At 45.2% G+C, this 18,121-nt stretch overlaps 1 protein-coding gene across 2 annotated transcripts; it reads right to left on the bottom strand.

The window, feature by feature from the left end:
* Positions 1–6,634: 6,634 nt before the first annotated feature.
* On the bottom strand, positions 6,635–14,482 carry LOC110523039 (phospholipase A and acyltransferase 4-like). 2 transcript variants are annotated; one of them, XM_036979082.2, is made up of 3 exons: positions 13,402–13,490; positions 6,935–7,212; positions 6,635–6,833 (listed from the first exon to the last, which is right to left on the bottom strand). In XM_036979082.2, the coding sequence occupies exons 1-3, from the start codon at positions 13,481–13,483 to the stop codon at positions 6,726–6,728; spliced, it is 468 nt and encodes a 155-aa protein (XP_036834977.2). In that variant the 5' UTR covers positions 13,484–13,490; the 3' UTR covers positions 6,635–6,725. The 2 variants fall into 2 exon arrangements, 1 of the variants encoding a protein (XP_036834977.2); XR_016496366.1 differs by lacking the exons at positions 6,635–6,833; positions 13,402–13,490 and adding an exon at positions 14,327–14,482 and having other exon boundaries at positions 7,075–7,212.
* Between the last annotated feature and the right edge of the window lie 3,639 nt (positions 14,483–18,121).

Here is an 18,121-nt window from a genome sequence, read left to right as displayed (position 1 = left end):
AATTGAGGCACACAGAACAAAGTAGGACAAGAGGACCGTGAGCAAGTAGACTCTGGAGAAGACAGTATATCAGTGTCAACTCAACCACTGGATAGTGTTGACGAGTCATCGATGTGGGTACGATTAAAGGCAGAGGTTGTCGGGAGTGGGGTGTTGATACTGCTGGAGGTTTCAGCACAGTGAATTGTGTCAATAACTTTAAGTGTACCTTTGTCCTCTACTTCTGCCATTGAGGTCAGGTTAAAATAACTCAGTTCCAAAAATAGGATTCATGAACTGAAGTCTGAAGTTGCCGTGAAGTGCACACTGCTTCTGTACATCGTTAAGGTCAGTCACAGAATCAGGTAGTCCACAAGGGAAAGTCAGCATCTGGGAACTGTCATCCATCAAGATGATCTTCATTTTTGCAAGAGTTGACATCATCTTGCTTCTTAGTCTGCATAGAAGACAGATAAGAATGACAGTCAAGAATTATTCTTCATGGTCCATACAATGTTAATTATATTTGAAAGTTGTAAGAAATTGTTTTCATATCTAATTTCTATTGATTAGGCAGGCATACATATTAAGTTAAATTCAACCAGTATGTGCTAAACATACTTAACCTCTTATTGGCTAAGCCATTTCAAAGTCATCATGCGGACTGATCCAATGATGTATTCAACCAGTGGATAACTGTCTGCCAGTTCACTTAGTGCCACTAGAGGGACATCTCTTGTGGGAGCAGGACTATGGCTAATGGCTTCAGCTATTTAATTTTTGTGTAAATCCACTGGGAGGGTGGAGACAGTTTAGACCTCAAGTTCAGACTTGCTAAGATGTGGAGAGCTCAACTGATAAGCAATCATCTGATGCTTGGAGGCTAATGAAAGAGACACATTTCATAAGCACCTCAAAGCACATTGTCCATGGCCTTACAAGAAGACCAAAGAACCTGATCATCTGGGGTAGTGTTCTAGATAATGATGCTTCCGTAGAAGCCTAACGCCAGGGAACAGCTCTTTGTATCTATGCCTGTGCTCCATTGTTTTGCTTTCTACATAAGAAATAGAGTCATCACTATGCACAGGGGCAACAACAAGCTCAATGATGTCTTTCAGGTACATAAGTACAAGCCATGCTGGCTCATCTTCAGGTACAAGGGGCTCCACAACACCGAAGTGCTCCTTGTAATACTGCTTACGCTGATAAGCAGTGCTAAGACAATCAACTTTTTCAATAGACTTTAGCACAGGATTACCAGAACAAAACTGCAACAGCAATTTCTTTAATGGCCGATTCATCTCCCTAGAGATTATGTTGACAAAAGATGCCACCAACAAAGTCACTAGATAAAGGGACAGGTATGAAACAAATCAAATGATGGAGCTCCCTCATCAATAGCTGAGCTTGGCCAAATGCTCTAATTTCAGTAGAGAAGCTGCAAATCTTTCCTCAATAATAGTTGCTAAGCCTTTAGCTGTACAATACAAATCAGAAGAAGCATTGGCATCATCAACAAACTCTTCTTCCTGACTATTTGCATGTGATTCATCCACTGATGGTGAAGATACTCTAGTAGTCATAGTAGTCATCCAGGTTTAAAATGTGAGAGCAATGTTTGCGATTTTTGTGAGATTTAAAAGGTACCATTTAATGTTTGTCTGAAAATTACAGCCCACAAACATACAATTAATAGTTTCATTACTGTTGAGATGGCTGTTGATGTGTACAAAATAATCACTTTCTGATGCTAAATCATTACAAGCACATAGATGACAACTGAACATTGTCACGTTTGTGAGATTTTTAGTAACCTCTGAGTGGACTTTAATTTGGTGCACAATTAAGGCGTTCCAGGCCTTAAATGCACATGGACAGTCAATGTATGTACATGGGTAACGGACAGTACGGCTGTAATGTGGGCTTTTAACTTATAATGTTGCAAAAGTTAGGACCTACTTGACACCAATTCTGAACACACCATAGATTTCCACATTCACACAACACTGAATAATAGAGAACAGAAGCATCATAAGACCTAAAGACTGACATTCAGAGTACATTTCTTTGAGGTATTAAAACAACCTCTGATAACAGTACTCACCAACACTATATAACATTTGAATTGGTAGACAAAGCAGCACAAATGGACCTGTAAATATACATTTTGTTCATGAAATCATTTTTTTTCGTTATGAAATGTTTGATTTAATTATCTAGTGATTTATGCATCCACTCATATGCTCATACGTTGAATTATTTTTTATTTTTGTCAAATATTTATTTATTTAATTGATAAATGGACACCCATAATATAAAGTAACACTGTTCAAATGCTAAAATGAACTCCACATCCCATTTCAATAAGTCTGTATGTTTTAAAACATGGAGGCAGCCAAGGGCAAACTGTTAAACTGCATGAAAGCACCAATCTCGTAGGATTGTGTGTATAATCATTAGCTCTTAAATATGTAATGAAAACAGTTTTTAAAAAGTCTGTTATTATGCAAAAAAAACTACTTTTATCTCACATTTTTAAAAAATGCCGCACTAAATGCTAAATTGCAGACGATGTCGTGCACAAGCACCAAAGCATTAGTTAGCTAGCATGTTAGCTAGCTCAAGCGGTGTGCACTCCTCAGCAAATGTTTATTAGTTCTTGGCTTGGTAAATTCAAAGTCCTTGACCAATAGGTAAATATCATGGTGTTTCGCCAACTATCTTTACCTCCTTGCAAAATGGGGAGGAGGTCAGAATTGGCAGTGTGGTGCCAGGACAACAACCTTTCCTTCAATGTGAGCAAGACAAAGGAGCTGATCGTGGACAACAGGAAACGGCGGGCCGAACAGGCCCCATTAACATCGACGGGGCTGTAGTGGAGGGGGCCGAACAGGCCCCCATTAACATCGACGGGGCTGTAGTGGAGCGGTGCCGAACAGACCCCATTAACATCGACGGGGCTGTACTGGAACGGGCCGAACAGGCCCCCATTAACATCGACGGGGCTGTAGTGGAGTGGGCCGAACAGGCCCCCATTAACATCGACGGGGCTGTAGTGGAGCGGGCCGAACAGGCCCCCATTAACATCGACGGGGCTGTAGTGGAGCGGGCCGAACAGGCCCCCATTAACATCGACGGGGCTGTAGTGGAGCGGGCCGAACAGGCCCCCATTAACATCGACGGGGCTGTAGTGGAGCGGGCCGAACAGGCCCCCATTAACATTGACGGGGCTGGAGGAGTTTCATGTTCCTTGGTGTCCACATCACCAACTCTGGAGGAGTTTCATGTTCCTTGGTGTCCACATCACCAACGAACTACCATGGTCCAAACATACCAGGACAGTTGTGAAGAGGGCACGACAAAACCTTTTCCCCCTCAGGAGACTGAAAATATTTGGCATGGGTCCCCAGATCCTCAAAAGGTTCTACAGCTGCACCATCAAGAGCATCCTGACCGGTTGCATCACCTCCTGGTATGGCAACTGCTCGGCATCTGACCGTAAGGTGCAAAAGGGGGCTGCGCTTTGGCAAGGTGGGTGGGGGTTATATCCTGCCTGTTTGGCCCTGTCCGGGGGTATCATTGGATGGGGCCACAGTGTCTCCTGACCCCTCCTGTCTCAGCCTCCAGTATTTATGCTGCAGTAGCTTCTGTTAGGGTCAGTTTGTTATATTTGGAGTACTTCTCCTGCCTTATCCGGTGTCCTGTGTGAATTTATGTATGCTCTCTCTAAATCTCTCTCTCTTTCTTTCTGTCTTTCTTTATTTCTCTCTCTCTCGGAGGACCTGAGCCCTAGGACCATGCCTCAGGACTACCTGGCCTGAAGACTCCTTGCTGTCCCCAGTCCACCTGGCCGTGCTGCTGCTCCAGATTCAACTGTTCTGCCTGCGGCTATGGAACCATGACCTGTTCACCGGATGTGTTACCTGTCCCAGACCTGCTGTTTTCAACTCTATAGAGACAGCAGGAGTGGTAGAGATACTCTTAATGATCGGCTATGAAAAGCCGATGGCGATGGATTTCTTACTACCGCCAAGAGTTGCGCGCAGCTGTGCGTGATGTCAGTGTGTACTGGAAAAGGGTCTTCTGGGAAAAGTATTTCATGATTTGGTGCTCAGGACCATGTATCATCTTTATTGTCCCTCACAAGGAAATCGGGGAAAGGACTGTGGATCTGTCTCCGTCCTTAAGTATGTTCGTACGTTCTTTTATCACACACAATATCTCAGACAGCACAGGCACGATTTGGTGAATGATGCATCTTACTATAGAGATCTGGCAATTACAGAATGATGCTGATTGGCCAGATGGTGGCGCTATGACAAGCGATTGAAATGCAAACTTTGAAAGGTCACGCCCCTAACCCCGTTTGACCAAAAGTCCCTTTCCTCACAAGGAACAATTTTGCCTCAGGGACTCAAAAGGTCCCTAATGATGAATTTTTCACCATTAGAATTTTGTGGGAAATACTTAAATTCCTAGTTCTGTGGCACCGAAAGACCGATCTGCACTAAACTTGACATGTGGCATCTATGGACAAAGGTCTCTCAACTTACTATTTTTCAGACTAGTACTTAAAACAACATGGCTGCTATTGACAAATAAACATTCACATGGGCGTGGTCTGGCACTAATGCATATAAATCAGTCAACGATATTTGTATTGCAACAAAATATGGAACAAATGTTGCAAACCCTGTCAAGAATCAAAATTTGAAAGAACATTCATAACAACCACACGGTGGTGCTATATACGAACACATGTTTATATCACTTGATGTATTTGACTCACCGAGTGATTAAATTTGACACATATGCTCAGGGATATGAGTCTAGTTAACCCAAGTGATATCTCAGACACCACTGGCCTGATTTTGATGAAATTTGGGAGAATAATGTGTCTTGCCATAGAGATCAGTCATTTACACAATACCCCTGATTGTCCTAAAGGGGGCGCTGCATCATTCAAGGGGAATGACCTGTTCTTTTGCCTTGTTTACTGTAGATAAAGTATATTGTTCTCCTATCTTACTGTATTCAAGGAACTAGTTCACAACATTACAGTGCAGGTTTCACAGACTCAGATTAAGCCTAGTCCTGGATTAACAATCACTTTCAATTGAGATTATCCATTAGCAATGCTTTTAAATCCAGGAGTAGGTCAAATCTGGGTCCCGCAATCTGTCCCTAAAAGTAAAAACGGGGCTAATAAGTTGTAATAGAAAATATAACATGAATTGTATGGGAGGACACTCCATAGATACTGTTCCTGCAGTCAATCGCCCCCTAGTGGCCTCATGGGTGGAATGTTATTCATATTTTTCATAATTTTATAAGGAATCAACTTTATTTTTGTTAAACACCTGAAAATCCAGTGTATCGATGTGAAAATGTTTTATTATATTTCAGTCTTCTTTAATGTACACTATCGTTCAAAAGTTTGGGGTCACTTAGACATTTTGTCAATTTTTGTCCATTAAAATAACATCAAATTGATCAGAAATACAGTGTAGACATTGAGGCAGAGTTCCTCTGTCCAGTGTCTGTGTTCTTTTGCCCATCTTAATCTTTTCATTTTATTGGCCAGTCTGAGATATGGCTTTTTCTTTGCAACTCTGCCTAGAAGGCCAGCATCCCGGAGTCGCCTCTTCACTGTTGACGTTGAGACTGGTGTTTTGCGGGTACTTTTTAATTAAGCTGCCAGTTGAGGACTTGTGAGGTGTCTGTTTCTCAGAATAGAAACCCTAATGTACTTGTCCTCTTGCTCAGTTGTGCACCGGGGCCTCCCACTCCTCTTTCTACTCTGATCAGAGCCAGTTTGCGCTGTTCTGTGAAGGGAGTAGTACACAGCATGGTACGAGATCTTTAGTTTCTTGGCAATTTCTTGCATGGAATAACCTTCATTTCTCAAAACAAGAATAGACTGATGAGTTGCAGAAGAAAGGTCTTTGTTTCTGGCCATTTTGAGCCTGTAATCGAACCCACAAATGTTGATGCTCCAGATACTCAACTAGTCTAAAGAAGGCCAGTTCTATTGCTTCTTTAATCAGAACAACAGTTTTCAGCCGTGCTAACATAATTGCAAAAGGGTTTTCTAATGATCAATTAGCCTTTTAAAATGAAAAACTTGGATTAGCTAACACAACGTGCCATCGGAACACAGGAGTGATGGAAGCTGATAATGGGCCTCTGTACACCTATGTAGATATTCCATTCAAAACCAACCGTTTCCAGCTACAATAGTAATTTACAACATAAACAATGTCTACACTGTATTTCTGATCAATTTGATTACATTTTAAAGGACAAAAAATGTGCTTTTCTTTCAAAAACAAGGACATTTCTAAGTGACCTCAAACTTTTGAACGGTAGTGTACATAAAGTCTAATATTGGGATGCAAACTCAAAATGTAAAACATTTCAACTATGTATCTGACATGGTACAGGTGTCTTCTTTTTTTTAGCCCCTAACCATGTGTGTGAAGTATATACTTTTGTTTCTACGATGATTTGTTTAAGACTACCCAGAAACACTCTGGTTTATCCCACTGCAGTATTAATCAAGGTCATGGTAATATGGCTTTGGTAATATAAGAGCAACTGTATTAATTTAATATTCTGTTTGCTTTGAATGAAAAATGACAACACAACCACATTGGTCTTTGAGATGGTCCATTCTTCATTAGGTTATAAACAACATTTTGCATTACTGACATTCACAATGGACTCATGAGAGAACCAATAAATTATTTACTAAGTGTGTTTGCTGCAGCAGCTGTAGAAACAGCAAACACAGCCAGTACACCAAGCAGGCCTAGCTGACCAGCTAACAAATCCTTCATGAAGTCATCTGCCTATAAGGAAAAAGACAAAGAGAAAACAAATGAATATGGAGTGCATCTCATCAAGCAAAGCATTAATGAGAATATTCTCTCAATTATACTGTCATGGCTACCTGTTTGGACTCTGATTGGCCGTAACGGAGGAAAGTAACAAAATGCTCGCAGTTGTTTCCAAGGACGTCATATTTTATTGTGCGGCCTTTCATTTTGTCCACTTCCCCCATAATGACGTCAGTCGGCCTTGGTTTGTACTTGTTATCCAAGTAGTTGTTGATTTTGTAAGTATTCCTTGATGCCACATCCTTTAATGTCTCGATTGTAATCATGCCTTTACAGGAAACACTGCCGCTGAATGAGCTAACACTGCAGAAAGATACTCTTGAAGGCCCATCTACAAAACAGGAGGAAATAAAAAGGTGTGTTTTGATGATAAGAGAAATAAAGAGACAGAGAGAACAGCAGATGCTGTAGCTGATTGAATACGTTCATAGAGTTCTGACTATCGACCATGTTCAGGTATCAGTTTTACTGTGGTGTTAGGGCAGCAGGTAGCCTAGTGGTTAGAGCATTGGGCCAGTACTCTGCTGTTAGGGGCGGCAGGTAGCCTAGTGGTTAGAGCGTTGGGCCAGTACTCTGCTGTTAGGGGCAGCAGGTAGCCTAGTGGTTAGAGCATTGGGCCAGTACTCTGCTGTTAGGGGAAGCAGGTAGCCTAGTGGTTAGAGCATTGGGCCAGTACTCTGCTGTTAGGGGAAGCAGGTAGCCTAGTGGTGTCACACCCTGACCATAGTTTGCTTTGTTTGTTTCTATGTTTTGGTTGGTCAGGGTGGGATCTGAGTGGGCATTCTATGTTACATGTCTAGTTTGTCTAGTTCGATGTTTGGCCTGATATGGTTCTCAATCAGAGGCAGTTGTTAGTCATTGTCTCTGATTGGGAACCATATTTAGGTAGCCTGTTTGGTGTTGGGTTTTGTGGGTGATTGTTCCTGTCTCTGTGTTTGTTGCACCAGATAGGCTCAGTCACTTTGGATTTTCTTTTCTCCTTGCGGAGATGGTGCAAAATCCACCAACGCGGTCGGTCCCTGGGATTGGGCTGGCCAACACGATTCGGTTTGCTTGGAAGGAAAAGGAGTTGGAGCCTTTAGGACAAGAAACCTTTGGAAGGATAATATTGATGGGGATTCTAAAGCTGACGGTGAAGGACGTGTTTTGCTTCCGAGGCAACTCGTTGGAGGGAGCATACGACGTGGCACTACATACAGAGGAGAAACACGATGATATCCTGAGAAGGGCAAGAGCAGTGGGAGGTGAGAGGCCGATGTGCTACTATGAAATAACAAGCCTGGCGAGGAACAACTTTAGGGTTGTAACTGTCAACATTTACAACCCATACGTTAAGGACGAAGAGGTGAGGGCCTTTCTGGGGAGATACATGGTTAACATCTCCTCAGTAAGGCACATTAAAGACTCCCTTGGGTTTTGGAATGGGAGGAGAGGCTTCCAGGCCCTCCTCAGGGAGGACCCAAAGGGGCATGGTGGCTACCTCCATCCTCCTGCTATGTTCTCCCTAGGGGCTGACAGGGGGACGTTGTGTTATGCACGTCAGCCCCCATTTTGCAGGCGCTGTATGGCCAACGGCCACATCTTTGCCTCGTGCAGCACAAGAAAATGCAGATATTGTGGATCTGGGGAGCACGAGGCGAAGGATTGTGACAAGCCTAAGGCGTGCCACGGGTGTGGCTCGTCAGCACACCTGTGGTGGGGGTGCCCGGCTCGTCAGAGGTCATACGCGTCTGCGGCTGGGGGGGGAGCAGGAGCGGTGGATGGGGGAAGAAGAGGAGGGGAAGGAAGCACGCCTCATGACCAGAGTACAGGTCCAGAGGGGAAGGCCGAAAGGAAGGAGGAGGAGCAAGAAGCGGCGGATGGAAGAGAGAAGGAAACGGAAGGCACGGGAGTAGGAGAACCAGGAAAAGCGGCGGAAGAAGGTAACCGAGTGGAGGAGCATGAGAGAGAAGAAAGCGAGGGAGGGGTGGTGGAGAAGTAGACGGTGGAAGAGCAAGTGGAGTGGGGGGAAAGTGCCCTGGTGGAAGAGATAAGGGGTATGGTGGAGGAGCTGGCGAGTGGGGAGGGTGGTATCTCTCCACTGCCGCCATCACCAAGAAGAAGAGAGTGAAGAGGAGGGTGCGATTGGCCGACAGTGAGAGAGAGGGGATGGCCAAGAGAGCGATGGGGGTGGGAGAAACCTCTGGGTTGCTGCTGGTTTCTCCAGGCCGTCAACTTCTGTTGGGTGGGGACACACCTAACAAGACCCAGGACTGGGTACAGGAGGAGGTGGGGAGTTTTTTGTTTGGGGACTCAGCCTCCCCTATTTTTTTCCAAACCAGCTGCAGCGCTGGGGAGGGGGAGGAGGGTGGGAGTAGACCCAGGGTGCAGGGCACCCCGGAGCCAAACACTATTCCTGCATCCTGGGTTGGCGAGATGGAGGAAGAAACGTCGGGAGCACGGATGGTGTTATCACCGGTAGATATGGAGCAGGGGAGCATCGGGTGAGTCTCCTGTTTTTTTCTTTTTTCTGTCTGGGTTTAGAATTTGAGTGTATTACATGTTTTTATTTTATTCTTTCATGGGGTCTAATTTTACTTTTGTTAGTTTAAATGTAAGGGGTTTAAGGGATTTTGTTAAGAGGAGGGCGGTTTTTAGTTATTTGGAGGGTGTGGGGTTTGATTTTAGTTTTTTACAGGAGGTTCACCTGAGGGATGGAGGGGATGTTAGTAGGTTTAAGAGGCAGTGGGACAAGGGGGAGTCGGTTTGGGGTATTGGGGGGGGGGGGGGGGGGGGTGCACTCATCAGGGGTAGGGATTTTGTGTGGGCACAGGGAGGTAAAAGTGGAGGGTTCTTTTGTGGTGATGCAGGGGAGGGTTATAGGGGTGGATGTCACGATAAGGGATTGTAAATTTAGATTAGTGGTGGTGTATGGGCCACAGGTGGTGGCAGACAGGAGGGAGATGGTGGACTGTCTGGCGCCCCTGTGTGTCACAAATAGGAAATTAGTGATCGGGGGGGATTTTAATACAGATTTAGGAATAGGGGGGATAGCAGTGCAGGCGCCATCGCCGGGCTAATGGCTTGCCATGGTCTGGTTGATGGTGGCCTGCACACTACTCCGAAAATGGCCGGTCCTACATGACGCAACTCCAGGGGGGTTGCGCAGAGGCTCGACTATATTTTTGTACCCAGGTCTTTGGTTAAGTTGTCTGGGCGGCTGTTGCCTGTTTTCTTTTCGGATCACGACGGGGTGCTCCTGCAGGTGGGGTCGCCAGTCTGCCTCTTTGGTAGGGGGTACTGGAAGTTAGATCGGGATGTGCTGGAGGAGCAGGCTTTTGTTGACGGGTTTTTTGGTTTCTTTTGGAGGCTTGAAGGACTCCGGTCCATGTGCGAGGGGGTGTTAGAGTGGTGGGAATTAGTTAAGGTGAGGATTAGGGCTTTTATAATAGGGTATTGCAAGAGGGAAAAAAGGGAGGAGAGGAGGGAGGTGGATCGTATCCAAAGGTTAATTGAACTCGAGTACGAGGCAGGCAACCTCGGCGGGTCGTTTGACTGGGAGAGATCCGCAACCCTAAAGGCGCAGCTCGGGGAGTTGCAGGAGCGGAAGGCTCGAGTTTTCCTGGAGCGTGCGCATAGTGGCTTTCTAGAACACAATGAGACTTGTTCTGCTATGTTCTTTAAGTCGGTTAGGGCCAGACAGAGTAGGAAGGTGGCGTTAGGGAAGAAAATGGTAGTATAGTTAGAGAACCAGAGGATATGGTCAGGGTGACAACTGATCATTTCCAAGGTTTATTTAAGGAAAGGGAAATAGATGTAGAGCAGGGAAATGTGTTTTTAGAACACTTGTCCAGGCGGATGCCGGAGGACATTAGAGAAGAAGTGATGGAGGCCCAGATCTCACTAGAAGAGGTTGAGAGCGCTCTTAGAAGGATGGGAAAAGGGAAGGTGCCTGGGATGGATGGGCTGCCGGCTGAGTTTTATCTCAAGTTTTGGGGTATACTTGGACCAGTGGTCCTCAAAGTCTTGAAGGCCATCCTTGAGACGGGAGTCCCGGGGGGATCAATGGCTGTTGGTGTGCTGTCACTTTTACATAAGAAGGGGGAAGTAACAGACCTTGGCAACTGGCGGCCGTTGCCCATGCTGTGTGTAGATTACAAGCTACTTGCAAAGGTTTTAGCAGACCGGTTGCGCACAGCCCTTCCCTACGTCGTCCATAAAGATCAGACGTGCGGGGTAGAAGGCCGCTCTATTAGATGGAACCTACAGTTAATCAGGAACTCCATCGCTTGGGTTGAAGATAGAGGACTGCCTTTAATGGTAGCAGAGCTAGATCAGGCGAAAGCCTTTGATCGCGTAAATAGATCCTTTTTATTCAGAGTGTTAGGTCGATTAGGATTTGGGGAGAAGTTCATAGGATGGATTCGTACATTATTTGTCGTTGCGGGGTGCCGAGTTAGTGTAAATAGTCACTTGGGTGATGTTTTTGACCTCTCGTCTGGGGTCAGGCAAGGGTGCCCAATCTCGGCTCTCCTCTTCGTTCTGTACATGGAGCCTCTGGGGGCTGCCATTAGGGCAGACACAGGGGTGGAAGGCTTGTTGATCCCTGGAAGTGGTGGGCTGCGTGTTAAGATGACGCAGTACGCCGACGACACTTCCTTGCTGCTGTGCAAGGACTCGTGCCTGACAAGGTCCCTTGCCATCTTTGGGGATTTCACCCGAGCGTCGGGAGCGGTTCTGAACCATGCAAAGTCTTCCGTCAAGTTTTTCGGAAGATGGCGCGGTAGAACGGATGTGCCCGGGGGGTTATCTCTCTGTGAGGGGGCCCTGAGGATTCTCGGGGTCCATTTTGAGACCTCCGGCTCAGCGACGCTAAACTGGAACATGCATATCGCAGTGGTACAGAGGAAGCTAGCAATGTGGAAGGCTAGGTATTTGTCTTTTATGGGCAAAGACCTGGTCCTAAAGGTGGATGTGTTGCCGTCTCTTTTGTATTTGGCGTACATCTACCCATTGCCGGCTTGTCTGAGGAGGCCTCTAGTGAGGCTTGTGTTTCAGTTCATGTGGAGTGGCAGGTGCGAGTGGGTCGCCAGAGCACGCATGCTCTGTCCCATCGGGGAGGGAGGTAGGGGGTTACCACATTTCCCCCTCAAGCTGGACGCAATTTTTGTTTCTTTCTTGTTAACGGAGCTTGCTCATCCAGTGATACACCCGTCCGGTTACCTCCTGCGGGTGTTCTTCTCGTATCAGGCGAGAAGCGTAATGGTGTGGTCTAACACGGGTCCTCGGGCGGAACAGCTGCCGTGGCACTTTGGTCATGAGGCTAAGTGGCTGCATGCGCACCCTGAGGTTGAAGTTGCCCGAGTAGGTTTAGATCACAGGCACCTGTACAACGAGGTCAGACAGGCAGGGAGTCCGCCGCCTGTAGTGGGCATCTCGGCAGTGGTCTGGGAGGGAGTGCAGGCGCGGGGTCTGGACAACAGGCTCAAGGACCTGAATTGGTTGAGCCTCCATAAGTGCTTGCCGGTACGTTCCATCATGTACCGGTATAGTTTGGTGCAATCCCCCACCTGTCCAAGATCCTCTTGTGGCAGGGAGGAGACTGTGCGCCATGTATTTTGGGACTGTGCCTTTGCCGGAGTAGTATGGGCTAGGGCACGGGTGTTGTTAGGTTTGGTAAGGGGGGATTTTGTATTGACGTGGGCCAGGTTAGAGAGAGGTGTAGGGAGAGCGAGAGGGACGGATAGGGACAGGTTTCTGCTCTGGCTTCTCATGAGTCTCTTTAAATGGGGGCTGTGGGAAGCCAGGCAGAACATGGTGAAGACAGGGAGAGATTGGGGGGTGGAAGGGATAGTGAGGAGGGTAGAAGGAGATTTGAGGGGGAGGATGAAGAGGGAGGAGAGGAAGTGGGGGCAGCATGCTGCCCGGGAGAGGTGGAAGGGGGGTTTAGGGCTGGGTGTCATTTAGATTTGTAAGGGGATAGATTAGGGACGAGGAGATAGGGAAAGGTAGTTTGTAGGATGACGGGGAGGGAAGATGCTCCCCTGAGGTTTTGTTTGGGGTTTTTGTTTAGTTAAATTAAAATACCATTATTGAAGTATGAATGAAAATTATGAGTTGTAAAGAATGAATGGTATTGAATGTAATAAATTATTAAAACATTTTTTTTTTAAAGATAGGGCTGTTTAGGTTTTCTCACGTTTATTGTTTTGTTAGTCTATTCATGTATAATTTTCTTTATTAAAGAACCATGAATAGAAACCATGCTGCATTTTGGTCCGCCTCTCCTTCACCACAAGAAAGCCGTTAGAAGTGGTTAGAGCATTGGGCCAGTACTCTGCTGTTAGGGGAAACAGGTAGCCTAGTGGTTAGAGCATTGGGCCAGTACTCTGCTGTTAGGGGAAACAGGTAGCCTGGTGGTTAGAGCATTGGGCCAGTACTCTGCTGTTAAAATTTGACTTCAGATGATATTTACACCCTGCCCCAATTCTGGAATTGGAATATCGGCTACAACAAATACATTTATAGAAAAACATCATACCTGGAGTTATCAACTGGATGACCTTTCCATGTCCAATGTACAGAGCCCAGTGTTTGAATGCACCTCTGTTTATCTCAATCATGTCACCAATCCCCCCCCCCCCCCCCCCCCACACACACACACAGTCCTGTTTTACTAACCTATTTTCTCCAACACTAATCCTAACCCTAATTCTAACTCTAAACCCCCTAGAAATAGCCTTTTTCCCAGTTGGCCCATTATTTGGTTGTTTACTATTGTTGTGGGAACTTCTGGTCCCCACAAGTATACTGAAACACAGTGGTGTAAAGTACCCAAGTAAAAATTATTGCAACTACTACTTTAGTAGTTTTTGGGGGGTATCTGTACTTTTCTTTACTATTTCTATTTTTGACTGCTTTTACTTCACTAGATTCCTAAAGAAAATGATGTACCTTTTGCTCCATACATTTTCCCTGACACCCAAAAGTACATTTTGAATGCTTAGCAGTACAGGAAAATGGTCCAATTCACACACTTATCAAGAGATCCCTGCCTTTGATCAGGAGGATTCACTAAACACAAAATGCTTCATTTGTTAATTAAATCTTAGTGTTGGAGTGTGCCCCTGACTATCTGTTAATGTAAAAATTTGAAAAATGGTGCCGTATGTTTTGCTTAATATAAAGAATTTGAAATGATTTATACATATACTTCTGATACTTCAGTATAATTAAAACCAAATACTTTTAGACTTTTACTCAGTTAGTATTTTACTAGGTGACTTTCATTTTTACTTGAGTCATTTCCTACTTAAATATCTCTACTTTTACTCAAGTATGACAATTTGGTACCTTTTCCACCACTGATTAAACATGCCCCCCCCCCCCCCCCCCACACACACACCTTTACGGAACTGTTGATTAATAGTAATTAGTATTAGTCAAAGATCAGCAACAGTACTTACTGTGGTTGGACTCCTGGTTTAGATGTGAATGTCTCACTGTTGATTGTGCGTAGTGAAGAAAACCTCACCCTGAGATTACATCTTGTTGTCAAGAGTAGTAGGCTAAGGCCTAGTTCTTTTAGAGACACGTTTGCACATGCCCATACTCATGAAGAAGTTTCACTTTCACACACACATACAGAGCACAAATAATGAGCATTGAGAGAGAATTGACATTGATTTAACGAAAATAAGAACAAAATGAGCAGGGCCTTGAATTTATTAAAGTAATGATTTAAAGGTTAAAATGTTAAAGCTTGGAAACAGGAGGAAATATATAGTGGAAGATATTATTAAAGGGGGATTCAAGTAATGCAGTAGAAGGAATAACTATGTAATGTTGCTTTAAGTTATTGTGCACATACTGTTTGTTTAGCTTAGAGCAGGTAAGCTAAAAATTACATTTTTTTTACTTCACATTTTCAAACAGTCCATTTATATTTTGCAACGGGGCTATACATTTGGGTGAGGTGAGTTTTTTTCTCTCTCACCTGAGTAGCCTCGTTTCAATGCCAAAAATAAAATGAAACCTTTATCAGGAATCAAGGTAAGACCCAGATGCAGACAGTCAAAGTAACAAGGTTTATTGTAACAGCAGGGCAGGCAAAGACAGGTCAACGCAGGCAGGGGTCGATAATCCAGGGTAAGGTAAAGGTACAGGACGGCAGGCAGGCTCAGGAACAGGCAGAGGTCAGGCGGAGTGGTACAGGGACAGGCAGAGAGGTCAGGCGGAGAGGTACAGGGACAGGCAGAGAGGTCAGGCGGAGAGGTACAGGGACAGGCAGAGAGGTCAGGCGGAGAGGTACAGGGACAGGCAGAGAGGTCAGGCGGAGAGGTACAGGGACAGGCAGAGAGGTCAGGCGGAGAGGTACAGAGACAGGCAGAGAGGTCAGACGGAGAGGTACAAGGACAGGCAAAGGTCAAAAACCAGGAGGATGAGCAAAGAGAGGCTGGGAAACAATAGGAGCTGACAGGGAAACGAACGAACTGGCAACAAACAGACAGAGAACACAGGTATAAATACACAGGATAATTGGGAAGATGGGCGACACCTGGAGGGGGGTGGAGACTAGCACAAGGACAGGTGAAACAGATCAGGTCATGACAGTACCCCCCTATAGAGACGCCACCTGGCGTTCTACCTGGGCGGATACCTGGTTTACTGGGGTAATGGTAAAATATTTTACTTGAAATGAACCTTACAAATAGCAGTGTTGGGCAATTTGGAAAGCCATAATTTTACCAACAATTGTTTACAGACAGATTATTTCGCTTATAAATCACTGTATCACAATTCCAGTGCGTCAGAAGTTTACAGTGCCTTGCGAAAGTATTCGGCCCCCTTGAACTTTGCGACCTTTTGCCACATTTCAGGCTTCAAACATAAAGATATAAAACTGTATTTTTTTGTGAAGAATCAACAACAAGTGGGACACAATCATGAAATGGAACGACATTTATTGGATATTTCAATATTTTTTAACAAATCAAAAACTGAAAAATTGGGCGTGCAAAATTCTTCAGCCCCTTTACTTTCAGTGCAGCAAACTCTCTCCAGAAGTTCAGTGAGGATCTCTGAATGATCCAATGTTGACCTAAATGACTAATGATGATAAATACAATCCACCTGTGTGTAATCAAGTCTCCATATAAATGCACCTGCACTGTGATAGTCTCAGAGGTCCGTTAAAAGCGCAGAGAGCATCATGAAGAACAAGGAACACACCAGGCAGGTCCGAGATACTGTTGTGAAGAAGTTTAAAGCCGGATTTGGATACAAAAAGATTTCCCAAGCTTTAAACATCCCAAGGAGCACTGTGCAAGCGATAATATTGAAATGGAAGGAGTATCAGACCACTGCAAATCTACCAAGACCTGGCCGTCCCTCTAAACTTTCAGCTCATACAAGGAGAAGACTGATCAGAGATGCAGCCAAGAGGCCCATGATCAGTCTGGATGAACTGCGGAGACCTACAGCTGAGGTGGGAGACTCTGTCCATAGGACAACAATCAGTCGTATATTGCACAAATCTGGCCTTTATGGAAGAGTGGCAAGAAGAAAGCCATTTCTTAAAGATATCCATAAAAAGTGTTGTTTAAAGTTTGCCACAAGCCACCTGGGAGACACACCAAACATGTGGAAGAAGGTGCTCTGGTCAGATGAAACCAAAATTGAACTTTTTGGCAACAATGCAAAACGTTATGTTTGGCGTAAAAGCAACACAGCTCATCACCCTGAACACACCATCACCACTGTCAAACATGGTGGTGGCAGCATCATGGTTTGGGCCTGCTTTTCTTCAGCAGGGACAGGGAAGATGGTTAAAATTGATGGGAAGATGGATGGAGCCAAATACAGGACCATTCTGGAAGAAAACCTGATGGAGTCTGCAAAAGACCTGAGACTGGGACGGAGATTTGTCTTCCAACAAGACAATGATCCAAAACATAAAGCAAAATCTACAATGGAATGGTTCAAAAATAAACATATCCAGGTGTTAGAATGGCCAAGTCAAAGTCCAGACCTGAATCCAATCGAGAATCTGTGGAAAGAACTGAAAACTGCTGTTCACAAATGCTCTCCATCCAACCTCACTGAACTCGAGCTGTTTTGCAAGGAGGAATGGGAAAACATTTCAGTCTCTCGATGTGCAAAACTGATAGAGACATACCCCAAGCGACTTACAGCTGTAATCGCAGCAAAAGGTGGCGCTACAAAGTATTAACTTAAGGGGGCTGAATAATTTTGCACGCCCAATTTTTCAGTTTTTGCTTTGTTAAAAAAGTTTGAAATATCCAATAAATGTCGTTCCACTTCATGATTGTGTCCCACTTGTTGTTGATTCTTCACAAAAAAATACAGTTTTATATCTTTGTGTTTGAAGCCTGAAATGTGGCAAAAGGTCGCAAAGTTCAAGGGGGCCGAATACTTTCGCAAGGCACTGTACATACACTAAGTTGACTGTGCATTTAAACAGCTTGCAAAATACCCTGCTGCAGCATACCCTCCTGCAGCATACCCTCGCGCAGCATACCCTCCTGCAGCATACCACCTTGCAGCATACCACCCTGCAGCATACCATCCTGCAGTATACCACCCTGCAGCATACCACCCTGCAGCATACCATCTTGCAGCATACCACCCTGCAGCATACCACCCTGCAGCATACCACCCTGCAGCATACCATCTTGCAGCATACCATCCTGCAGCATACCATCCTGCAGCATACCACCTTGCAGCATATCATCCTGCAGCATACCATCCTTCAGCATACCACCCTGCAGCATACCACCCTGCAGCATACCATCCTGCAGCATACCACCTTGCAGCATACCATCCTGCAGCATACCATCCTGCAGCATACCACCCTGCAGCATACCACCCTGCACTATTCAGTATACCATCCTGCAGCATACCACCCTGCAGTATACCACCCTGCAGCATACCATTCTGCAGCATACCACCTTGCAGCATACCATCTTGCAGCATACCATCTTGCAGCATACCATCCTGCAGCATACCACCCTGCAGCATACCATCCTGCAGCATACCACCTTGCAGCATACCATCCTGAAGCATACCACCCTGCAGCATACCACCCTGCAGCATACCACCCTGCAGCATACCACCCTGCAGCATACTTGATCTTCATGAATAGGACTTGGAAATATAGAAGTATAGATAAGCGAAATGCTGCACTCAGCTTACACTTATTGAATTCATCCATTATTGGGTTCCAATACACATTTAGATTT

This window comes from Oncorhynchus mykiss, chromosome 5, assembly GCF_057628025.1.
Source record: "Oncorhynchus mykiss isolate SJ-2025 chromosome 5, ASM5762802v1, whole genome shotgun sequence".
In the NCBI taxonomy this organism is placed as follows: Eukaryota; Metazoa; Chordata; class Actinopteri; order Salmoniformes; family Salmonidae; genus Oncorhynchus; species Oncorhynchus mykiss.
This window is presented reverse-complemented; position numbering and strand designations above follow the sequence as displayed.

Coding starts and splice junctions, on each gene's coding strand:
- LOC110523039 (XM_036979082.2), bottom strand. CDS start 13,483: ATGATTGAGATAAACAGAGGTGCATTCAAACACTGGGCTCTGTACATT. Junction 7,213..13,401: donor CATCCAGTTGATAACTCCAG/GTATGATGTTTT, acceptor CCTGTTTTGTAG/ATGGGCCTTCAAGAGTATCT. Junction 6,834..6,934: donor GCCAATCAGAGTCCAAACAG/GTAGCCATGACA, acceptor TTTTCCTTATAG/GCAGATGACTTCATGAAGGA.